Raw genomic sequence first — 26,420 nt, 5'->3', positions numbered from 1 at the left:
GATTGGACCATACATCTGCATATTAATGAAGCTGCTAAATTTCTAGCAATCACTTCTAGATGCAGGCTATCGCCTAAAACTAGTTTATATGATGAGGGTTGGGGGAGTTAAGAGCAGGACAATTTCACAGAAAAAAGCAAATGCAATTCCTAAATTATATAATTTACAGACAGACTGCAGAAGTACTGAATTATTATAATTTAACAAAAGTATAACATACTTCTTCATGTTGCTTATTACTTCTTTAATATCTTTAATATCACTTTCTTCCATTTTAATTCCCCATTCAGTGAGAAAAATGTTGCCTCTCTGAAAAGGACATTGTGCTGGTTTTGGCTGGGATAGAGTTAATTTTCTTCACAGTAGCTAGTATGGGGCGATGTTTTGGGTTTGTGACCAAAACAGTGTTGATAACACAGGGATGTTTTCGTTACTGCTGAGCAGTGCTGACGCAGAGTCAAGGCCTCTTCTGCTCCTCACCCCACCCCACCAGCGAGCAGGCTGGGGGGGCACAAGGAGTTGGGAGGGGGCACAGCCGGGACAGCTGACCCCAACTGACCCAAGGGATATCCCACACCATATGGCGTCATGCTCAGCGTATAAAGCTGGGGGAAGAAGAAGGAAGGGGGGGACGTTCAGAGTGATGGCGTTTGTCTTCCCAAGTCACCGTTGCGCGTGATGGAGCCCTGCTTTCCTGGGGATGGCTGAACACCTGCCTGCCCATGGGAAACAGTGAATGGATTCCTTGTTTTGCTTTGCTTGTGTGTGCGGCTTTTGCTTTATCTATTAAACTGTCTTTACCTCAATCCATGAGTTTTCTCACTTTTACTCTTCTGATTCTCTCCCCCATCCCACAGCGAGTGGCTGTGTGGGGCTTAGTTGCCAGCTGGGGTTAAATCACGACAGACATGTAGCAAGTTTGTTTTTTTTTTTTTAATTGCACTGCAAGGTACATACATTAGGGGCACAATCTTCCAGTGGTGTTTCAGTGTGGAGAGATCAGTTGTGAGCACGGAGTGGTTTGCAGCAACAATGACACTGCAGGAAGAAATTGAGTCAAGGAATCACAGTTCCCTCCGTGCTTTCTCCTTTGCTCTGGGAGATGACAAAGGGATAATATGCATCCTGTTTTCAGGGGCCACTTACTGCCTTCTGCAAAGAAAACCTCCTAAATTAGTATGTATCCTAGTAATTTAATGCGGTGGTAAGATTAGCCATGCTGGAAGGCACTGTTCAAGAAACTAGGGTTGCAATACGAATCATTCATCCTGGGGTAAATAATATGGAGGGAAAGAAAAGATTTCAGATGGCATGGGGATCAGTTGGGGTAAAATCTTCTCCTTCAACAAAAGGCCTAGAAGACATGAATAATGTCTAGAGTTAGGACTGTAGAAAAAGGAAGAAGTCAGGAAATCATGACACTAAGCTTCACGTTCCTGTGAATTAGTAGCTGGGTATGAGTATGTAGAACTTCTTAATAAACAGGGAAAAATTTCTTCAAAATTTGGGTTTTTTCATTTAGCAGGTTTCAAAAATTATTTTCCACTTCACTGAAAAACAAAACTTACTCATTTATAAAAAATATTTTGAGTTGACAACCATGTAAATTTCTTGGAAAAAAATTCAATCGTGGTATGAAAATAATTTAATTAAAATTCTTGAATACAGGTATAGGTAGTGGTTTTAAGAAAATGGTTGTGAAACAACTGCACGATGCAAAAGAAAAGCTAGACTCTATTTTTGAAAAACACTTTTTTCCCCAAGGTAATCTCATAGTGGGAGAAGTTTAGCCAGCTCATTCATGCTCTCTCTTTGCAGCCATATCTCTGCGTTTTCCTAGCAATGCATGGTGAAAGTTGTCGTCACCTGTTGGCCTGTGTTACCTGAATCTTCAGCATCTCAAGAGTATGTCACTAACGGGTGCATGGGGCCAGAGCTGCTCTGAAGTAAGACCTGAAATGCAGACAGTGAGTTGGGTCCTCAGCACCGTTTCATGCTACGAAGCAGCTGTGCAGCTGTTAACACAGAAGTGGCCTGGAACAGCCAAGGAATGGATGTAGGATCCAGCAGATCCCTTTGATCTAATATTCTTCCCTTTGGCCACCAGAAGGGGACTCAGTGATGTGCACTAGGTTTTTTTCTGAGGTGACAATGTCTGTAAGAATGTGACCTGGTGATTCAGCAGCTCCAACCTGCCAGTTATCAAGCCTGGACCCAGCTGACCAGCCTGAATCCATCTGAATTGTCACTAAATTATGGCCAGGAGCGTTGGGTGGCTGAGGAGGTATGCAGTGATCTTTAAGACTTTTACAGCAGACATGATGATGGAAAAGATATGGGTGAGCAATCATTAGTGACTCCCTTTCCTATTAAAACCTCCTGGGTATAGACAGAAAGACGACTTACTCTGGTGGTCTTGATTTTATTGCCAGTCGCACACATCCATCCAGAATTATCAGGCAACGTCTTACATTCCTCTCCTTCTAGGCAGGGCTCCATCTCACACCACCATTTCCCAATCACTATTGAAGCTAAAAGAGAAAAGACAATATTCACAACTATGTTATAATGAAAATTCTAATTAAATAATATCTCAAGGGTCTGACACTGCATTTAAGAGGCAGAGTGTCCCTTCTAAACCCTTCAATTGAAATTTAGTTGCAAGGATTTCACATTTAATTACTTGTTTTGCATCCTATATTCTCTAAGACAGTGCACCGCCTGCCATAGCTTCCTTATACGCGAGATCTAGTCTACTCTCGTACTGTGACAGCGGGGAATGCTGTGACGGCAGCAATACCGCTTCAGACCAAAGGACCATCCACCCTAACAGCCTGTCTTCGTGAGCGGCCAATCTGGTCTTTATGGACATATATAAGAGCAAGGCAAGTTGAAAGGGATTTTCCTCAGAATATTCTCCAGGTCTTCAGGACTTGCGGCTCAGGGCACTCCAGAATAAACAGTGTCTGCTTTGCTTTCAGTACCTACAGCTGGCTTTTTCTTCCACAAATCTGTGCAGAATTTTTTGAACCCATGTAGGCTTTTAGGTTTCACAGTATTCCATGGCAGGGAGCATCACAACTAGCAATAGAAGGTAAGGTAATAATGAACAGCAGCAGAAGTTCAGTTTGTTGAAACATGATTATTAATTTTATAGAAACTGTATTATCTCTAGCAGTAACTTTTATTTTCCAAATATTTAACATTGTAAATAATGACAGTGTTTGGATCTTTTTGTTTGAATTTAATTGGCACATATGTTTACAACCTTGAGTGTACCTTAATGAAGTTTCTTGCCTGGGAATTGGTATCTGTCTATAACCTTAACTGTATCTTAATGACATTTTTTGTCTGGGGATTTTGATAAACTTTAGCTAACCTTGCAAACTGTGACTAGTTGGTGCATGAGTGGCTCTGTCTGCGGTTTGTTTTCCCTGGCAAGAATTAATTTCATGGTTGCACTCATGAAGCCTAACTGTCAAAGCTTCTTGCACACTCACTCAAATAGAGATGTTTAACCCATTCATATCACCCCACATAGCTGCTTCGAGCCCATAAAATACCTTTGAAGCAGCAGACTACCTTGTATCACACCATTCAGCTCTGGAAAATGCCCTGTTGTGCATGCATTGATTTAAGGACATTTCAGAGTTTATAATTAAAGACTTGATTTATTTTTTATCTAGTTGTAATCTGTTTATGCTCACAAAATCCTAAGGAAACACCCAGACACGTATCTGCAGCTGCTACTAATGCCCATACCCTTAATTCACAGCTACACAGATGAAACTACAAGTCCCTTTTTCTTTAATCTCTAACATATGACCAAGCCACACTGAAAAATAAATGCACCAAACCCACAGACACTCCTAGACTAAAAAGTGTGTATCACTATTCCATTTCATCATGCAAGAGGAGGCTCTGCGTGGCACGGAGAGCGGGAGACTGTAGAAGAGAGAGACTCAGCAAGGGATAAAAGAGGGACTGCATTCTTTTTTTTGGGTTAGGAGAGGTGGGCACTCGGTGACCACAGCTTCAGAGTTATGTATCATCAGCATTATCTACACAGAGTTACACCCATCACACTATCTTACCAGACCTGCTGTTGTCCCACCTAAGCAGCTGACTTTATTGCTCCAATCCTAATTTACTAGGAATGGTTCCCCTTTTGATCTAGCTCTGAAAGGAAAACTACCTTTTCATAGGACTGTTCCAATTTAGCATTTTGTTTTCCATTGTGGTCCGTGAAAAATGAACCACTGCCGACACGGTCAACCCTCAGCCGCTTTGAACTCTTCTGGAAGCCTCACGTAATTACCTCTTCTCCTTGATGCTCCCCTGACTTTCTGATCCAGCTTTCTTTGCTGCAGACTAACAAATACCACACACACACAGATGCAAGCGTGTAGGTGTGTAATACTATAAATGTATATTTACAAATGGGAGACTTAGGTACACGGGCTTACACCCAAACTAAGCTAAATACCATATTCTTTAGGTAAGAATGTAATAGAGAGAAATAATTCAGGTTGGTTAAATGAATACAAAGGTATGTCATGTGCCCAGAAAGGAAGCTGTTTTTTATGTAAAGCTGGTAGTGTACTCTGGGAAATAAAAATGGTTACTATAGAGTGGGAAATCCTGTAAAGAAGGTCAAGTATACATTCATTAAATTTCACTTTTATTTCCTTTAAAGTGCAATTGAGACTTCCTTTGGAAAGGTGAGGTCTTTGTTCCTCAGATAAGCTGGACAAACCAGCCCCTGCCACTTGTTGAGGTACATGGTTGATCTGAGTGGCATATGGTCGAGTTATTTGGTGGGCCATGCTGGAGCGCATCCAAGTATAGCCCACTTTAGTGCAAAATAAACCAGAATGAGAAGCAATATTTCTCAGGCCAGCTAATTAACTCTAATGGGAAGCTACTGCAATTCATGAGTCCAAGTTAATATCTCTAAAACAGGCCTTCACTTGGTATGTGATTATACCAGCAGACTTGCTGAATAACTGTCCCAACAGGGATATGGTTTTCACCTGCTGAGTTTACTTAAAACACAGGGAGAAACACCTTGGGTTTGAAAGCTCCTTTGGTCTGGAAGAAGAGTTGAGTAACTTGGAGCAAGTGAGCTAAGCTTAGAATAGATAGAATAGAATAGAATAGTTCAGTTGGAAGGGCCCTACAACGATCATCTAGCTCTGTGTGTTGTCTTTCTTATTTCTTCTCACAGCTTATACCTCATTTTTATCATGTAATATATCATTTCTCACAAAAAAACCCCACTTTACACCTGTGCTTGCAAGGCAGTTTAATGATACTACTCACATCATTTTCAGAAGGATATCATTAATGCTGCTAACAGTGGAGAAAAGAGATATCTCTCTTTGCTATGCATGAAAAGGCACATGAGGGCTGAATCTGCACTCTAATAATAGATTGTGCAGTGGGCAAACTGAAAAACCATATCCTGCTAAATACTGGCCTTCACAGCAATCATCAGAGCAGAGCATCCTCAGAATACGTGAGAAGAATCCTGTGATATGGAATCAAAAGCGATGATCATAATTATTTACTAGTAGCAGTGCTGTAGTATTAAATAACCATGGAGAAGGATCCGATGGTGCTAGGTACTAAAACCCACAAAACTGAACGCCCTGGCCTAGGGAGTTTACAATGTAAGAGCTATGAGATGAATACAGACTGAGAAGCAGCATGGAGAAGCAATGCTGTTCACAGCAATTAAAATTATCTAACTACTTATTAATGTTGTTAAATACAGCCCAAGTATTTGGATATTGACCTTGAAAAAGAATCAAATGTAAAGTCAGTGCTGAACCTTAACGTCAACTGATTCATGTAATAGTGTGCAGGTTTTAGTGTGTGTGTATATATGTATATAAATATATATAAAAATTTGTGATCACAGTGCAGTTACAATCACAAGGTAGCCCACCCAAGGGTCCACCAGTGAGTACCCTCACCTGTCCCTACCCAGTATAGCTGGGCTGGAGACAAGGCTCCTTTTATAAAGGGAGAAACTAAGGCCATTTGCAGATGAAAAGCTCCTATTTGTCTCTAATATGTAAGTGGGCAAAATCCTTTGTAAGTCTGAAGCACTACAAAGCTCACTGTGGTCTAGTCCTCAGCACCATGCTGCGGCAGGGGTGTCCAGAGCCCAATGAAAATTATTTCCTTTAAGTCTTGTGTTTATAGGTTTTCTGTTCTATTAAGAGCCTTTTAATCTTTAGGACCGGTTGTCCTTCTTGGGCATTGCTGATCCTTTGAGGTCTCCTTGATTTCAACGTTTTACACCTCCAGCTCTGTTCAAAGAGGCAGGAAAAAGCTTTAAAATGAGTCACAGTTTGCTGTGTTTGAGATTAGGCACACCTCTATGGGGAGGGGGGGAAAAAAGCTTCCCCGGGGAATACAATGCAGCTTCTCTACATTTAGATTATGTCTCTCTGAGATATGCTGAAGCGGTCGTGTGAGAGAGAGAATTGTTAAAGTTAAGATGCTTTCCCTCGGGATGGTTTGCATTCAAGATCTCCCAGATCCTGAGGAACCTGAGCTTCTCAGTGACCCGAACTGCTAATTCTGGATGAGAATTAAAGCCTCCCGTTAGTCACCAGGCGTAACAGGCTGTGAGTGCCCACATCATGCTGAATTAGACGCCTGTTACATTTTGGAGTGGTTTTCATTGTGTTCTTCTCACTGCCTGGGGAATACGTGAAGCATGAAGTTTTTTCATGCAAGTCTGATTCGACTGAGACAGATACCCTCAGCCATGGGGAGAGAAAAAGGATATGATATAAAAGAGCCTTGACTACTCCTGCTCTGTTTGTGTTTTCTTTTGTGTCGTGTGTCGTGTGTGTCCCCCCACCCCCACCCCGGCAAGTCCTGCTAGTGTAAATAAGGGATTGCTTATACCCGAGTTCTTTTCAAGAAAATGCCTCTTTTACAAGAATATTAAACTAAGCATATAACTAATGGAGCTGGGGAGAAAAGCGACTTTCTTCAGAAAATTCTTGAGATTTTTTTTCCAGTCCAATTCACACTGGTTTTTTTAATCTTTGTTTGCAAAGCTATAGAAAATTTTTGATCAAAATATTTAACTTTTGATGTATTTAGTCTGCATGGATTAACAAACAAAAAAGCATTTGGTTGAAATGGCATTTGCTAATCATGTGTACCAAACAGAGAAATAAGCAACGAATAAGAGATCTGGGAATCAGATTGAATATAGGGAAAGAGCAAAAGAATAGCTTATATTTGCTAGTGTTTACACAATTCTATTCCTTTTTAAAATGCATTTGTTCCCAAACATAATGCCCAAAGCCTTAGGTGGCTGCAGGGAACTTTCAGCTTAGACTGAATTCAGTGGGCTTCAGCCTTAGGTTCATAAGAACCTTTGTAGGTTGCAAAAGGGTAGTGACCGTTTTTTGACTTGTTCTTGTGCATCATCTGGAGCACAAAGGTTTGGTGCATGAGGAAAGCTGGCTGGGGATGTTTTCCCCTTGAATTTCAGTAACAAATTATTCTATTACGGGATCACAGTAAAAATGCACTGAACACCTTCAAATATCTACACCTAAACTGAGATCAAATCAACATGGAAACACTAACCATTCCATCACCTTCCTCTTGAATCAAGCAATACTTGGAAAAAAAATACACAACCCATTTGATTAAAACTTCCTTACTTGTTGAAACTCCTGAACTTGTTGAGTTTCACCTTTCTCAGTCTTTGAGTTCTTGCATTAAACTTCAACCCTCTTACAGGTGATTAACAGGACACGGGCAGAGGGTGGTCTGGGAGAAAATGTGCACACACAGCCCAGAAACTCTCAAGCACTTGCTTGTGTCATGTTTGCTACTCCAGCGTGTATAAAAAATGCAAAGACTTTTTGCAGATAGAATTCTCCTTTAACTTTTCTGCATTCGTATTTAGGAAATCGCTTTAACAATACGGCAAACTATGTGTGACACTTATACAATAAGTATAAAGACATTACATTTAACAATATAACAATATGACAATACTCACAGAGTAATATATAACTTTAATTCATGTTTATGGAAGACCCTGAAATATGAAAACAGAGCAAAGTATCATCATGCATTTTTCAACAGTTTAGAGGGAACATGCTATGTATTAAAATGTTCCAAGATTGCTTCTGCATTTGCCATTATAAAGCCACAGCAGCTATCTCTTTTTGCCTGTGGTAAAGTGTACACATTTTGTTTATATAGAAATAGAATACAAAGGAATAGAGATATGAGAGTGTGCTTCCTCCTGATCATAGGTATCATGTTACTCCAAGGAATAAGAAACAGAGTTCGTTTTCAAAACCAGTGTGACACTCGTTGCAGCATGGGAAAGTTTTTACTGTAAGTATAAAGCATTCCATTTTAATCTAGTTTCCACCAGAGAAGATTGATATAAATAAAATTTAAATAGAGAACACACTTCACAGATGCCAGCAGTGAAAAAGACTTTGTCAGCTTAATGAAAATATATCAATTTTCTCCACTTTATTCAGTAAATTGTGAGTCATTTTCTAAATGGATGAGATTAAAGGAAAGTTCAAACTCCCTGGGAGAGACTCTTGCACTGATGGAGACTTTTGGCAATGACAATAGCACAGAGGTAGGCAAAATCTTTCAGGTCATTTTGGTTTTTTAATAAAACCTGATATAAACTAGAACAGGAGAATCTGTAATCCTGTGCTCCCCTATTCCTTATAAAACAAAATCTCAGAGAATTGAATGAGACATGTAGTTTCTCTTACTTTATTGGGATGTCATGGGGTGCGGAATGAATTATGGGGGTGGGAACACACTTTCTAGGAGGAGGAGAAAACCGGAGTGAAAGAACATGTCATCTGAAGGGTTATGTATTTCATAAACAGACAAAGATACCGTTTACTCTGGGAGTTGTAAAGCAGTAGTCTGATAAGTTAAAGAATACAAATCCAAAACAAGAGATTTCAGGTTGAATAATGCTGTCTCGGAGAAATACAGGATGTTTCCTACAGGGAGTCCATCAAACTGTCTGCTTTAGTTCAATCTTACTCAATTTTAGAAGCATCCATCTAATGCTCACGCAGTGTAATACTTTGCAGACTTTGATAACAGACCTCTCATAACTCTGGGAAAACTGACATTTCTCCAGTTTAAAATACAAGCACAGTGCAATCAGTCTGGCAAGTGATGTCTCGTATCTCCTAATTGCCTCCGATCCAGTCTTGCTGAGTTAATTTAATATTTTTTAATTGTAGTAAACATTAAAAAGAGATCATCATCATAATTTTTTTTGCTTTTAGAACTTTCTGATCTTTGCAATATTCTCCAGGTTTTTGAACAATATTTTATTAATTCACTGGCAGAAACTTTAGAAAGAATTGAAGGTTTTTACATTCTTTTTCCATCCAGAATTCTTGATTTTTCATTGCAATATGTTCAGCAGCCAGAGTAGGATATTTTTAAGAGTGTGATATGCGTCTGAACAACCCTGTGGGTTGCATTAAAATATACCCATAAAATATGAATTAGATGCAAAAGAATCCATGAACAATTTCCATTTAAGATCTGCATAAACCAGCAAAAAGGGTACTAATTCGACAGCATGAGAAGACTCACTAGTGAAAAACCACTTACATTGCTATTTTCTAACAGTTGGCATATTGTTAGGTAAATTGGAAAAAATGACATAAGCATGTTGCCTACTTCCCTCATAACAATATGACTAATAGAGATGGTGTTGGCTAATGGCCTGAGAATCAGAAACTCCTGAGGCTTGTTGAATCCCAGCTCTGCTTCTGACTTTCTGTATTACCACAGATAAATCATCTTCTTGCTATACCAATGTTCCATTTGTAATTTCATTTACATAAGAGGATGAGTTATTTTTGCCTTGTTTCCTTGTATGTTCCCCTCTGTCTTTACTGACCTGTTGAGCTTCAACACTGTATTGCAGAAATTTGGGACTGACCTTTTTTCTGCATTTGTACAACTAGAAGAATGGTGTCTTGGACTGAGCCTGCGTTTCCTAGGTACTACGATAATAAATAAAAACATTAAAATTATATGAAATCTGTGTGCTGCCAGGAGGTTTTTAAGCACGTGCCTGACTTTCAGCTGAATAGAGATGGTCTGTTAAAGAGCGGATTTCATACCAAATAGCTTAGATCTTGCAAAGGAATTTCTAGCCCTCAATGCTGTTCAGCCTGGGAGGGCCGAATGCTGCAGCTTTGTCATTTTTCCATGTCTCCCTCTTTGCACCTTTGGAAACAAATGTTGCTTAGACATATGGCTGAGGGGCATCCATAACTGAAGTAGGACCACGATTTCTCATGGGTGGCACCTTCATGGTGAGTGAACGTGCATCTTAACTTCCATGAGTGCATTAAAAATGACAGTACTCAAGTCCTCTGAGTACTTATAAAGTGTGTGCAGCTGTTCAGAGGTAAAAAAACTCTGTTTTGTTAGCTAGGTACTCAGATAACATCCAGATTTTAAGGAGAACTGTAGAATTCGCATAATTATCTTCTGAGTCTGGTAGATCTCAGAGATCTCAGCAGCACTGAGTACAGACCAATGAAAAGCAATCAAAATTTTTCTTGGGCCCTACAGTTCAACATGTGAGATATTTTCCAAGTCTCAGATTTTAAGGTAATAAAAAAATGAAGCCACCAGAAGCTGTCAGGCTTGGAGGCCAACGGGTTGTAGCACTCCTTCCCAGAGATGTCAGCAGGTCCCAGGACAGCCGAATCGTGCTTGGCAGCTGGCTCTCAACCCCTGTTCTCATTTGCTAATACTGTACTCAAAAAGCGTCGTCGGCTTTTTTAATTATTCCACATTCCACTGAGCTCAGACATGACCAACGCTTGACATTTTTTCTCCGACAGTTATGGATCATAGTTGATACTATAACTGAACCTTCACTGCATTATCTGCCTGGAAATTTGATTTCTACAATGAAAGGCAGAGCAAGCCTCAACAAAACAGGTTTTTGCAGATATCTGTCGCAGAGAGAAAGGACATGAAATGATGAAATAAACCATGTATGATAAACTTGTCTCCCCCAAAACGCATAACGTATTCTATGACCTTCCAGAGTGCTAAGACACAGCCTTATATTTTTTTCTTGGAAATTCTTGAATTCATGCACAGCAACATACATCTAAGGCCAGCATCAAGCCACCCACCTTTATTTATAGTTTTATGTGTGTGAGTTTATTGGTGTTTGACATAACCTCACTGCAAAGACAGTGGGTCATTTGAGAGCAACCTGCTGACACTAATGAGTGCTAATGAGACTAATGAAAACATGAAATGCTTACATGCAGGGAGTGGAAATGAATGCAGGTGAGTGAGGATCCCCTCCCAACCTGTATGGGGAAAATTGATCTTTTGTAGGTTAGGGAGAGCCATCGCTGCTATTTATTACTGAAGTTTGGAACTGAATCAGTCCCTCACCGCAGAACAAAGCTGAGAGCAGGCTGATAAACTATTTGTGCAGTGTACCAGTGTTATTTACACCCTATTTGAACTGCTTCTAGATAGCCTAGTGAAAACTTAATCTTATTGTTATATATTTAGTGAAATGCCAAAGAACTGCAGCATAATTATACATTTTTGGAAAGACAATAGGAAGCTGCTTATAAATATTCACACACATGTTTCAGACCAGGGTTGAGGACTGGTGTGCCATCAAAGAAGAAAAATGCCTCCATGCAATGTTCATTTTTCATTAAAAATAATTCATTAATAAAGTAAATGAATGAGTTGAAATGCAGAGAGAGAAAACCCAGGCTGTGAGATGAGGATAAGGGACGTACACAGAGGTTTGTGGGTGGCCTTGCAATGCTATTCCTCCGGTGGCTGCAGGGACCCTAAATCATATATATATATATATAAAAAATATATATAAAATGATGACCTGCTGTGGTGCTGATGCTGCTGTGGAGATGTTTGCTCACACAACCAGCATTGCTGGGAAGTGACTGTGTTGAACCAAAGATATAATTGCTATGACTTTGTCCATCATGACGGTGGAAGCGAGCACCCAAGAGGAGCAATTATTGCCTGTTCTTGCATTAGAAACCAATGCTCTGTGTTTAGGGTCTGATCAAACAGTTACTGAAGAAACAGGAAAAAAATCCTCCTTAGTTTTTGCAGGCTTCGGACCAAATCTGGTGTCTATAAAAGTTGCTGTTTGCTCAAATGTGAATCCCCTGCGTTGCAGGGGGCTGGGTGTAGTGAGGTGGAAGGGAAAAGCTGCAAGATGGGCTCTGAAGGGTAAAAGTCTGTTAGGAAATTTTGACTGAATGAGGTGCCAGAAACATAGCTTAGCAGCAAAGCACTCTATGAAAGAACTGAAAATGAATAAATTATATAACTGTAATGCATTTATAAGGCATAACAAAGCATGCATAATATATAGGATAGCTATCAGTTACGAAATTAAATTCTGGTGGACTCCTTGGGTATAAATGGTGTAGTATTTGTCTCTTGTTGTTTCCAGTTCACAGAGAAGATTCCTGTAAATAAATAAATAAGGCAAATTCTTCCATTGGAGCTACAGAAATTAATAACACATAATGTGATTATGTGTTATTAGTCAGTGAAAAACACCTTTTTTTAGTTTTTTATATGTTTTTCCAGGGGAAAATTTTTTCTTTTTTTTTTTTTTTTAAAATAGAATTTTTGGAAAAAGAGGCTGCTAAGAGGTGTGAAGTACATGAAGCCATCTGCTATTCTTCCCTTTAAAAGGATGGAAAGAGGATAATAATCAGAGCTGGAAAATTCCTGAATCAAAACACTCCTTAATTTTGAGCTCGTTACAAGAATCTAATGTCCTAAAAAGGTCTGAATATCACCACTGGTCTGAGACTCCTGCTGGGTTAACTGGTATTGGCAGATTCAGCAATACATTCAGGTGTGTGATTAAATACAGATTTCAGCCATCACTTAAGTGACTCAGGTTTGCAATTTTATAGAACCCTTGCTTGAGATATCATTCTTTCGGACAGGCTGACCCCACCGTGTGAGGATGGGGTTGGGTGTGAGCAGCTGTTTGCTGGTTTGCTACCATTGTCACAGTGGCAGGACGTGGCTCTGGAGGGACCTTCTTGTTCTCCCCAGTCCCATCAGTGCAAGCACCTGCTGGTGTGGTCATACTTATGTCCAAAACACACACCATCACATCTCTTTGTCCTGTCTAGTAGCAGTAAAGCTGCCTAACTGGTCCACGGCAGGTGATTAAAACATTTTTCAAGTAGTTGAAGTTCATCTGTGCTTGACCTAATGTCTCATAATACATTCTTGGTACGTTCTCTTTCCCCTGAAATGTTCTGCCTGTTGTGTCCTGCAGCCTAATAAAATATGCACAAATCTATTATCCAATGGACACATATGCAGAAGAACAACAGCCTTCATTAGTTGCCTGTTGGCATGTGGCTGGTTGATTTTCAGAGTAAAGTGATGTGGGTCAAGGCCCTGATGAGCGTAACCCATGGATGACCCAGGGTGCTCTGGGAAAGGAAGGGAGCAGCACTTTGCTATTGCCTGTACCCACCAGTTATTTTCAGACCATATCAGCTACAGAAATATGTTTATGGCAGACTGGTTTACAGCTGGTGGAGTGTTACTTAACCCCCCACCAGCCAACAAACTCACACTGCAAACTAGGGTCAGGTGCCCTGTGCTCTCGTCGTAGGGATGATTCAATTTGAAATTATAAACTAAGGGAGGTTTTATTGACCTAATGATGGTACTATGAACTTGCACGTGGTGTGCCACTTTACGCACAGTGGTCCCAAAAGGCAGAGCTTGCAAATTTCTTTAGGAGGTAGTTTAGTTAACTTGCAATTATCTCTGATGTGAAATGGCAATATGGTCCAAATTCTCTTCCATGAATTGGGGATTGCTGTGGTATAAATAATACACCTATAGAGCACCTAAATCTCCACAGCCCAGCTCTCAAAATTTATCTCAAAGGGCACAGTTTAAAATCTGTGTGGAGGAACCTGTTTTCAAAGGTTGAGTTAAATGAGCCAACTGTTACTCCACAAGGTAATTACTGATTTATTAGAAGTGTTGTATTCATTCAAATCTCTTTGTTCTGTGATGTAAAACAAGTCTAATTTTGTTTTAAAGATTAAAGGAACATTTGTTTTCTGTAAACAAATCCCTAGCTACTATTACAAATTACATCATGCATTATCTTGACATGATAGATTTGCAGATATTTCAGTGCAACAATGCCAGTGCAATCGGAACAAGAACTGCAAGACTGAACAAAAATTGATGAATTGAGCACACAATACTTTGTATCTCATATCATAGCTTAATTACTGCTTCAATATGCATGGAATAAGAGAAGTAACTCAGTTATAAAAGCTTATCACCAAGACTTAAAACCAGTGAAATTCATGAGTGGATATTAAACTGACCTTAACTGACAAGCTTTTCTTTGAAATTATGTTTTCCTTCAGTGCTCATAATGCTTATTTACTCCAAAGCATTTTACAGAGCTGAGAAGTCTGTTAATGGGCACTTGAAATTTCATGGCCATGTTGGTATTGGCACAGCTCATGTCTTTTTGCCTCCGTTCAATTTAACTCTGAATTCTATTATTTTAAAAGATGAAAATTCATTACCATTTGCAGTGGTTTTTCTCCTCTTTTTTACCTTGGAAGAGTCCCTGGATTGCACTTTTAGGTAAGTCTTTGCTACAAATAATTTATATGGTGACCTTACTCTGTTGTCCTTAGAGTGAATAATCCTGAATTTATACAAGGAACATTATTTCACAGAATCACAGAAAGAATAGTTTGGGTTGGAAGGGACCTCTAAAGGTCACCTAGTCCAACCCCCCTGCTGTGGGCAGGAACATCTTCAACTAGATCAGGTTGCTCAGAGCCTCGTCCAACCTGACCTTGAATGTTTTCAGGGATGGGGCATCCACCACCTCTCTGGGCAACCTGTGCCAGTGCTTCACCACCCTCAGCGTAAAAAATGTCTTCCTTATATCTAGTCTGAATCTACCCCCCTTTAGTTTAAAGCCGTTCCCCCTTGTCCTGTTGCAACAGGCCCTGCTAAAAAGTCTGCCGCCATCTTTTTTATAAGCCCCCTTTAAGTACTGAAAGGCTGCAAGAAGGTCTCCCCGAAGCCTTCTCTTCTCTAGGCTGAACAACCCCAACTCTCTCAGCCTTTCTTCGCAGGAGAGGTGTTCCATCCCCCTGATCATTTTTGTGGCCCTCTTCTGGACCTGCTCCAACAGGTCCGTGTCTTTCTTATGCTGAGGGCTCCAGAGCTGGACACAGTACTCCAGGTGGGGTCTCATCAGAGCAGAGCAGAGGGGTAGAATCCCCACCCTCGACCTGCTGGCCACGCTGCTTTGGATGCCGCCCAGGATACAATTGGCCTTCTGGGCTGCGAGCGCACGTTGCCGGCTCATGTCCAGCTTTTCATCCACCAGTACCCCCAAGTCCTTCTCGGCAGGGCAGCTCTCAATCCCTTCATCCCCCAGCCCGTATTGATACTGGGGGTTGCCCCGACCCAGGTGCAGGACCTTGCACTTGGCCTTGTTAAACTTCATGAGGTTCACACAGGCCCACTTCTCAAGCTTGTCCAGGTCCTTCTGGATGGCATCCCGTCCCTCTGGCGTGTCGACCGCACCACTCAGCTTGGTGTCATCTGCAAACTTGCTGAGGGTGCACTCGATCCCACTGTCTGTGTCATTGATGAAGATATTAAACAGTACCGGTCCCAATACAGACCCCTGCGGGACGCCACTCGTCACCAACCTCAATCTGGACATTGAGCCGTTGACCACTACCCTCTGGATGCGACCATCTAACCAATTCCTCACCCACTGGACAGTCCACCCATCAAATCCCTACCTCTCCAGTTTAGAGAGAAGGATGTTGGGGGGGACCATGTCAAAGGCCTTACAGAGGTCCAGACAGACGACATCTGTAGCCCTTCCCGTGTCCACTGATGTAGTCACTCCATCATAGAAGGCCACTAGGTTAGTCAGGCAGGACTTGCCCTTGGTGAAGCCATGCTGGCTGTCTCGAATCACCTCCCTGTCCTCCGTGTGCCTTAGCATAGCTTCCAGGATGATCTGTTCCATGATCTTCCCAGGCACAGACATGAGACTGACTGGCCTGTAGTTCCCCGGGTCTTCCTTTTTTCCCTTTTTAAAAATGGGGGTTATGTGTCCCCTTTTCCAGTCAATGGGAACTTCACTGGACTGCCACGACTTCTCAAATACGATGGATAGTGGTTTAGCAACTTCATCTGCCAGTTCCTTCAGGACCCGCAGAGGGATCTCATCGGGTCCCATGGACTTGTACACCTTCAGGTGCCTTAGATGGTCTCAAACCTGATCTTCTCCCACAGTGGGTAGCTCTTCATTCTCCCAGTCCCCACCTTTGCCTTCTGCGGCTTGGGCAGTGAGGCTCGAGCACTTGCCGGTGAAGACCGAGGCAAAAAAGTCATTGAGTACCTCCGCCTTCTCCGTGTCCCGAGTAACCAGGTCTCCCGTTTCGTTCCAGAGAGGGCCCACATTTTCCCTAGTCTTCCTTTTATCCCCGACGTACCTATAGAATCTTTTCTTGTTGCCCTTGACGTCCCTGGCCAGATTTAATTCTATCAGGGCTTTAGCTTTCCTAACCTGATCCCTGGCTGCTCGGACAATTTCTCTGTATTCCTCCCAGGCTACCTGTCCTTGCTTCCACCCTCTGTAGGCTTCCCTTCTGTGTTGGAGTTTGTCCAGGAGCTCCTTGTTCCTCCATGCAGGCCTCCTGGTGGTTTTGCCTGACTTCCTCTTTGTTGGGATGCATCGCTCCTGAGCTTGGAGGAGGTGACCCTTGAATATGAACCAGCTTTCTTGGGCTCCTCTTCCCTCCAGGGCTTTGTCCCATGGCACTCTACCAAGCAGATCCCTGAAGAGGCCAAGGTCTGCTCTCCCGAAGTCCAGGGTAGTGAGCTTGCTGTGCGCCCTCCTCAGTGCCCTAAGGATCTTGAACTCCACCATTTCGTGGTCTCTGCAGCCCAGGCTGCCCTTGAGCTTCACATTCCCCGTGAGCCCCTGCTTGTTGATGAGAACAAGGTCCAGCATAGCACCTCTCCTCGTTGGCTCCTCTACCACTTGGAGAAGGAAGTTATCATCAACGTATTCCAGGAACCTCCCGGATTGCTTATGCCCTGCTGCGTTGTCCCTCCAACAGATGTCGGGGTGGTTGAAGTCCCCCATGAGGACCAGGGCTTGTGAGCGTGAGGCTGCTCCTATCTGTCTCTAGAGGGCCTCATCTGCTCGGTCTTCCTGGTCGGGTGGCCTGTAGCAGACCCCCACCATAATGTCACCTGTCCCTGCCCTCCCTTTAATCCTGACCCATAAGCTCTTGGTTGGCTCCTCATGCATCCCCAGGCAGAGCTCCGTGCACTCCAGCTGGTCATTGACATAGAGGGCAACACCCCCTCCTTGTCTCCCCTGCCTGTCCTTCCTAAAGAGCCTATATCCCTCCATCCCAACACTCCAATCATAGGAGCCATCCCACCACGTCTCCATGATGCTAATAAGGTCGTAGCCCTGCAGGCATGCGCACGTCTCTAACTCCTCTTGTTTATTCCCCATGCTACGTGCGTTTGCATAGAGGCATTTAAGTTGGGCCCCTGATGAAGCTGACTTACTGTCTGGAGTGGCTGGAATTCCTTTGTGCTGCTCCTCGGGTGCTCTCCTGCTGACCTGTGATCTTTCTCCAGGCTCTGGGCATCTATTGCTGGCCCTGGCATCAAGCTGGTAGGAGTGGGATGGACTGAGGCTCCCCTCCCCCGGCATCTCTAGTTTAAAGCCCTCTTCACCAGCTTGGTGAGCCTATGACCGAAGATGCTTTTCCCCTCCTCTGATAGATGGACCTCGTCAGCCCCCAGTAGACCAGGTTTCTCAAAGCGAGTCCCATGGTCTAAGTAGCCAAACCCCTGGCTGTGGCACTAGTCCCGTAACCATTTGTTGACTCGCCAGATTCGACTGGCCCTTTCAAACCCCTTCCCTTTGACCGGCAGGATTGATGAAAAAACTACCTGCGCTCCTGAATCCCTTACCGCCGCTCCCAGGGCTCTGCAGTCCTTCTCGATAGTCCTCAGAATGCTCCTGTCTGTGTCACTGATGCCCACGTGAAACAGCAGTGGTGGATAATAGTCAGTGGACTGTACAAGGCTTGGTAGCTCTCAGTGACATCCCTGATGCGAGCCCCCAGTAAGCAGCACACCTCTCTAGAGAGTGCGTCCGGCTAGCAAATGGGTGCCTCTGTACCTCTCAGAAGAGAGTTGCCTACTACTATCACCCGTCGCCTATTTCCTATGTAATGCACAAGATGTGCTCCTGAAAAAATAACCAGATGGAAGGAGCTGTGAGTCTTAGACTCCAGATACTCCAGGAATCTCATGCACACTCCATTCAGATGATTCTTAGCTATGAAGCTGTAAGCTCTATTCTCATTACTACAAATAGGAGTTTAACATTTTATTTTTCACAAACATCTGTCTTTGTTCTACTTGATCTCATTAATGCTCATACAAAACGAATGTAAATGGAGCCTGAGCATGCCCAGCGCAAGTTCTTTTACAAATCTGAGCATGAATTAGTGTAAAATGCTTTGCAGAATATGTTCAGCTCTGCCAGTTGCAAAATGCATGCAAGCAGAAGCCCTCCAAAGATGAATAGCGAAACAAAGATACTGAGAATTCCTGTAGTTATTAGCAAACCGAACAGGAAGTTGTTTTAGATGAAATTTTATAATACCCCTTGTTCATCTTTTTAAAGCACTTTAAAACAGCACAAGGTTGAAATAGCTGGCTTTTCTTTCTAAATAGTCACCTCCACAAATACTTGAAAGTTAAAAGTAGATCAAATAGGAAAGATAATTGGCTAGTGAATCCCCTAATTCTGGGCATTACATTGCAGTCCTCAGGCTAGTAAGATTCCTGATTTTCTGCTTTAGCAGTGACCACCAATGGAAGAGAAGATGCATGAAGAAGAGAAGCAGGTGAGTGGACAAGTGTTGGGAAAACTGTAAAGGCTGGATACATGGAGCTAATCTGAACTGTCATTCCTCATAGAGGTGAGTCCATCTTTACAAGTGCTTCGGTTTTATCAACCATCACGAGTTCACAGTCTGAGGCTTTACAGCAGGAGCATCTTCTGGTCTATCTTGCATTACAACGAACTGACTTTACCAAGTTCTCAAGAAATCCACGTGTCCACCTTAAGACGCTCCTTGAAAACAGGACAGTTAAGAAAGAAGCACATGGTGAAGGGGATCATCATCGGACATCTCTTTCTATTCGACCACTTTAATTATCCATTACCGAATTTCTGCAGAAGCACTTCTGGCCTGATTGGCACCTGCCTTTTATAATTTGCAACGTCCTTGACAGCCAGACATGACCGTGTGCATGGAGACTGGGACTCAAAAGATGGGAACATCTACAAAGTGAGTCTTCACCTTACCAACCAACATTGCAAAACTAAGAACTCTGAAGCTGAAGCTTCCTCCCATTTGGAAAAGAATTTCCAGAAAAGTTTATCCAGAGAAGTTTTTGCTATCCTGCTGCTGCCATTTTTAATTTAATTTTATTTTTTGCCTGCCCTCTCATAGAAGAAATCCCCTTGCACTGTTCAGGCTGATCTGCCATAGAGTTGTAGGATTGATATTCTTTCCCGTACCACTTACAGTATCTGACTTCTTATTCAATCAATCGATCTGTGTGAGTGATTTCTTGCTTCACTTGCTCCAGGCTTCTCCTCAGTACCTCTCTCTCCCCTTCTGCTCATTAATTCAGTCTTCACACCTGTGATCTCAAAGTCAAGGCTGGAAACCGATGGCTCCTTCCGTAAGACATTGAGCATGGGTAATTAAACGGTCACGTACTTGATTGCGTGTCACATTTAGTACAAACACTCTAAGACAGAAATGCTGTTATTTCACTTTAAACTTTAGGTGCTGATTTTTATTTTTTTGCTGCTACCTAGATATAATGCTCTTACCCTTGCGATGACAGGCAGCAGAAACAGCTTTATTACAGAAGGCAGTCTTCAGAGTTTTGTAATTTAACTTTCAATGAAGGTAGAATATGATAATTTATTATGAGTGCCTTTTGCATGAGCTTTCTCAAATGTTTATAAACTCATTTAAATAATTAATACAAGAGTTTTAATAAACTGTTTATATTCACAAAAAGAACGTAATTTGCAGAAAGGATTGTTCAGGTGCTAGGAAACACGAATTAAAAATAATGGCTTGCATCCAAAGTTTATATGACCTTTTTACAAGTTGTCTAAGGTTGCATTCTTGGGGTGAAAAAGTGCTTCTATTGAGCCGGTTAAGCTATGCACTGCACACACTATTTTAGGAGGGAAAAAAGAACGACCTTCTATTAGCTTGGGGATTGTCAAGATCAAGGTTTATCCGAAGAAACAAAATGCATTGTCTTAATTAAGTATGTCAACATAAGTCTCCTTTTTTTCAGGAAAGCAAACCCAGTTTTTCATTCATTGGGACAAGTTGGCATTTATCACTGCAGCAGGTCATTATTTAATCAAGCATAAGCTATCTAAACCAGCCAGCAACCATCCTAATATGGTTAATAACAATGAAATCCTGGTAACAAAAGCAATTGCTTCTCAGGAATCCAGCCAGCTAGGGCTTTCCCAGGCTGCCCGGGCAGCAGTGATTTCCTCCCTCTGCCTGTGAAGCCAAGTTGAGCACACGGCTCTCGTAGGACACTTGCAAGGATGTCAGATTCAGGCTGCTGCGGGTCAAAGGGGAGCAGCTCGCTCTATCTCAGTTTTCTCCCATCTATCCCTTTCTATCAGGTTGTGGGGTATTTAGCTTGTGCTGAGGCGAAGAGCCCATCTCGCTGAGCTGGGCACGTACCCTGGCAGAGCAGGGCTGTACAGGCTGCAGGGCAAAACTTCCTTGCTAGTGCTGGGCAGGCGCGCTCTCGTCCTCAGAAACCAGCCTGGACCCGATACTTGACTTCTGCCCTACATCCATATAGCACTGAAAGAACTATTGTTTCCTTCCATCCTCTAGTTAATAAGTAATTTCTATTGCTGGCTCAAGGCGTGTCTCTCATTGAGTGTGTGTGGGAAAGGTTGCCTTTCACCCCGGTATCATTTATCCTCTTCAAGGTTCACTTTACACTTTCCATGAACCACCTAAGTGCAAGCAGGCGCACGCGGCTCTTCCCAAAACAGAAGCTATTGCAGGTCCATGAGCTCCTGCATGAGTACCAGGTCTCCCTTATTCTAAGTACCATCCCTTTGAGATACCAACTGTTTTCACTGCTCCAGGCAGCGTGAACTCAAAGTCATATCACAAAGCCAAACTTTTCATGCAGAAATAGCAGGTGGAGAGGAGAAAGATTTTTTTTTTTCACCTCATCTATATAAGCACAAAAAAAATCCCTCCACCACATTTAGAAAGGCAATCGCAGATATTTCAAATACCAAACAAATCCATGCTTATCTTGTAACTTCTTCTGCTGTCTTAAAACTCAGGGGTACTATGTTCTGCAAACACCTCCTCTTTGCTGTGCCGGTGTAAACCATTAGCAATCCCCAGCTCCAGCCCTGGAGAGAGCTTTAGCAACTAAACCAAGGTGGATAGCAGGGAAGGAGAGGAAAGTATGCAAATTTCACTGGGCACACTATAATTACTAATTCATAGCAGAACAGATCACAGTATTTCACGCTTATCCCATGTAATTCAGTCACAGCAGTATTCATTTTACTATTAATTTTAATAGAATAATTACCTTTATAAAGAAGAAAAAAACTACCGTTAAAGGGTCAGATCCTCAGGTGGGGAAGATATGGTGATTTATGCTAGTTTGATGAATTTTGTAATCTTCATTTTCCTTCCTTTGAAAAGGAATTCAGTAATTGACTAGTTGCTAAACTTACAGAGATAATCTATGCTAAATGAAGCAAAATAAGAAGAAATGGTGAAGCAAAGAAATGCAAACACTTAATGGTAAAATTTACATATCTGCATTTGAATGTTTACGTACGCGTGTGCCTGGCAGACACACGCGCACACATACACACAAGTGTCTAAACAGCCAGTTCCCAGTTCATTCCCAATGCTGCCTGGCAGGAGAAACAGTTCCCATAGTGACACACATTGCTGAATTTATAATGTTATGTGTCCAGATTCAGCTCTGCAAAATGGCAAGGAGATTCGGATTCCAGTAACATCCTTTTTGAGTATTAGCAGAGAGAAGGGTTTAGATTATGAGCTGTATAAATGACCTACAAAATAAGGAACAGACAGCTATATTATTATCTCAAGAGCCCAGAGAGATATGCAAACGACTTAAAAATTTTGCTCTTGGTCACCAGAAACTTTTGATAGAGATACTTTATAACCTGCAGCTGTCATAGCTCATATATTTTTGAGAATAAGCTGAGACCTTAGCCCCTGCCGTTTGCCGCCCTCACATCCATTCTGCCTTTTTTCCTCTTTTCCCTGACATTTTCCTTTCCTTGTCCTTTTCCTTCATTTTCCTGTCCAGGCTCAGAGGAGCAGCTCCAGCAGATCTGCCTTTTGCCTGAGCTGGTGTGGGCAGAGAAGAAGTAGGAGGAGGTAGAGCTGGCCACCAGGAACTGCTGGGCAGCTTCTGCATCTGCCTCTCGTCTTCAACCAGCTTCAGCTGCCGTAATTTAGATACTTCAAGGAGCTGCATTGTATTAAAATGAATTGCTTTGAGAATTACTGCTGAGATTAATTGAATTTATGGTCCCATCCAGGAGTATATGCCCTCTCGTTGTGATTAAGATAATCCGTTGCTTGAAACAGAAGTTAAAATACATGTCAATTTTGTCAGTCAGTGGTGCTGTCACTGAAGTTTTTTACCTCAAAAAAGAAAAAAAAAAAAGAATTTCAAGGTAATTGTTTCCTTTCTCTCTCCTAAGGTTTCATATTCAACTATTTTATTTCAGGGTTCTGTTTAAATTGAAACTACTACAGCATTATATGCAAAGAGAAATCAATCTCAGAGGGGGAAAAAAGAAGAACCAAATATAGATTAAAAAGCTGCCTCTCCAAAGATTTTGAAATATGAGAAGCCTGGCTCTGCATGTAAGATTAATGACAGCTACGTGTGTGATGAATAGTACAGCTCAAATCAGGGGAAAGTTTTACCATAAGTATCTGCTGTTCCGAATGTTGAAACCCTAATATCATCCAGCCATACAGCAGGCGCACACGGCTTCCTTATTCTCCCGGACTGCACAATGAAGTGAACAACAAAGAGAAATAATACATATGCTTATAATCAACCCACATCACTTTATGACAAAAAGGTAATTTCTCTCTGGATATCTTTTTTTCATTATTTTTATACGTGGTAATATATCAGCTTTGTTCGCTTCTTATTAAGAAATGTAGATGTGGCACTGGTGACAGAGACTTGTCTCACATAGCAGCTTATGAATGGAGCTATTCTTGCACTTTAAATTGTCAGTATTTTTTTGAAGAATGGACAAAATGAATATTCAGTCACTGTGCATTCAGGGGCTCAATTCGTGGCCAGGGAGCATTCAAGACTTCAATTCTGCGTTGGGAGCTCATGGGGAGCCCTTCCAGCTCTGCCTTGCAGGGAACACCAGTCCTGGCCAGGGAAATGCAGAACGTCTTCTGCAAAGAAGCGTCTTTAGTGGCTGATGTGCTTCAAGATTTTGTATTTTAATATAAATGAATTATTCAAACAGTGTCAGCATTTGTTCATTAAAAAGCAGGTAGAAATAGTCAAACTAGGACAGCTTTTGACCTCCACAGGCTTTTGTAGTAACGGCGAGGCTCATGCTGCAGCGAAGTCGGTGCACCATTACGCCGTAGCAGTTTCCTGTGCCTTTTTAGCACCTCCACTGCAAGGATCTCAAGCAGTTTCCAAGCTCTGCCTTAAAACAGTAGAAGGTGGAAGGGAAAGTATATGCCTGTCCCTGAATAACTATGGATTGTACAAGCTGCTCCGAAGAACGTGGGCAGAAATGGTAAAAATATCCACTATCCTTCAGTGGAAATACTGGGTTATATTTGTGTCCTCTTTGCTGGAGAGAGAGGTTAGTGTCAAGTTCCCCTCCACTTTCTGTGGGCAGTGGAGTAAACAGGCACTCATGTATTCTTTAGGAATGGCCGTAACATTTTATATAGCTATAAAAATAATTTTTTTCTAATACTAAAAAAAACTGACCCAAGAGAGAGCTCTCAATGTACACATGTACATTTATTATTACTGTTTGGAAGGAAATTCTTCAAAAACTAATGAGTTATGTAAAATTTTTTTTTTAAAGTCATTGTATTTGCTATTTCTTTCAAATGGAACGAGTCTGAGAAAATGAATTGGACAGTTGTTAGTGCTTTTTGTTTTAAATTGTAATTTTTAATTTAGAAAACCACTGAGGGCAAGTAATTTAGGTGCCCAAATGTGGAATTTAGATGACTCCCTGGAAGCCCTCAGTCTTGGAAAGTGAGGTCCTAAATACCAGTTTGCGCTAAAGAGAGAGGAGCAGGCTATGTCTACAACTTCATTAGTGCAGCCTAGTGTGTCGTGTGTTCTGGGTCTCTCTTCAGCAGTCTGCAACACCCCCCCAAATCATCACTCAGCATGATTGCAAACAGCTTCTCTCGATATATACTTGAGGAAACTATACCGGATGGGAGGGAAAAAAAAAAAAATCTAGACAGCCAGATAGCTGTGAAATGGATTTTATATATATATATATATATATACACACCTATATATCTCTGTGCCGTCTTTTCTCTTTTTCAGGGCACTGAAAGAGATGGACAATAGGGACACACCTTTGCAACATCATCTCCCCATGCAGAGATGCCTGGTTATACCACAGTGAAGCTAAATCCCAGCAGCATTTCAGTGAGACCTTGCTAAACTCTAGTGAAGTGAAGGGGAGTCAGATCAGCTCCACAAAGACAATATAACTATTTAATATCCCTAAGGGATTGTCTGTGACCGATCTCTCAGCACAGCACGCTACATTACGTTTTTGTTCTGCAAGGGTAGAGTAACAAATGGGACTATCAGAAGGGGCCACAGACGCATCTTCTGCCATTTTTAAGAAAACTAGATTTGTAATAAGTCAGCCATACTGTATGCAAAAAAGGGTCTAAATGTACTGGAATAAGATTGAAGACTTGACATTGAAATTGCAAGGCTGAAATTTTAATGCATTTTTACATGCGTGCTGTTATGGCTATGTGGGCAAATGAAGGATAGGAATGAGGAAGTGAAGAAGTATTCACCTTCTGATGATGGCTTGCAAAGGCAAAAAGAGAAATTGTTACTTATAGGGATGTTGAGCATATCTTTATAAAATGTGCTTGCTTATCATTCAGGACAAAGATCTGGAAATCTCCTGATTTTGCTGAAAATGTTGGAAGATATGTGCATATAGGTGGAAGGGTTTCACATTCATATTGTATTTCCAGTGATGCGGTATATGGAGAATTTTCCACTTGCAACATGTTATACAGTTTTCCTGCAGCCATAATTTGTTAGTTCTGCCAGCCATGAAATTAATGGCAAAGTTTTCCCCAGAAGCTGAAGCTTCCCTTCAGCTTCCCTCCAGCTGAAGCAGGCCATCTTATATCTGCCAGTACCAATGTTTTGAGAAACTCCACCAAGGTGCCACTGAAACTCTCTTTAGACTGAATGACAAGACAGAGTTGAAAACAATTTATGTATAGAGTCAACACATTCAATTTGAACAGTTATGCAAAGAATATGTTATCTTTACCTGAAACTCCCAGAGCTGTCTTGCAAAGCCCCCAAAGAGCTGGGTTTTGGAGGGGGGTTCTTTCTTTCTTTTTTTTTTTGGTGTGTGTGTGTGTGTGTGGGCTGTTGTTGTTGTCATGTGGTGGGTTTTTTGAGTCATAACTGGGGTTAATGTCTGGTATAATTTCTTATATACTAGCATACGCTACATAAGCCTGCTTTCCAGGCAGACCATTTGTCTGACCATTTCTCAGGAAAGCAAGTTGTAAGTAGTGGATAACTTTCTAGGGATAAAAATGGTGCAAATACACTTCTGGATTTAGAGATCACAAGAAAAACCTCACAGCTCCAATCCTGATCCTTGCACAAACACAGCAGAGTATAGACAGAACAGCAACAATTGCAGTCCCCAACCTAACAACGATGTGAATCATATATTACCATAGATGGACTTCTGCCAAGGCTCTAAGCTATAAACCATAAAGTACTCTAAGAAAAACAAAATCTCACTGCCCTGATTCAACTAGAAGGTGATGACTGCAAATATGCTTTACAATGTGCATGACAAATAAGGGTAGAATTGAACATTAAATCCACCAGCATTTCATAAT

General features: G+C 41.7%; 1 protein-coding gene across 4 annotated transcripts in view; it reads right to left on the bottom strand.

The window, feature by feature from the left end:
* Window positions 1-26,420, bottom strand: part of TAFA1 (TAFA chemokine like family member 1) — a 241,649-nt gene that overhangs the window by 7,068 nt on the left and 208,161 nt on the right. For all 4 annotated transcript variants that reach the window (XR_012996038.1, XR_012996039.1, XM_076346619.1 and 1 more), the window contains exon 4: window positions 2,407-2,531. Coding sequence is in view for 2 of the 4 variants with exons in the window: in XM_076346619.1 (XP_076202734.1) it covers window positions 2,407-2,531 (125 nt within the window). In the remaining 2 variants the exon portion in view is untranslated. The remainder of the gene's footprint in view (window positions 1-2,406; window positions 2,532-26,420) is intronic.

Source organism: Aptenodytes patagonicus, chromosome 8 (assembly GCF_965638725.1).
Source record: "Aptenodytes patagonicus chromosome 8, bAptPat1.pri.cur, whole genome shotgun sequence".
NCBI lineage: Eukaryota > Metazoa > Chordata > Aves > Sphenisciformes > Spheniscidae > Aptenodytes > Aptenodytes patagonicus.
Note: the sequence above shows the minus strand (reverse complement) of the source record. Positions and strands in the feature narration are given on the sequence as shown.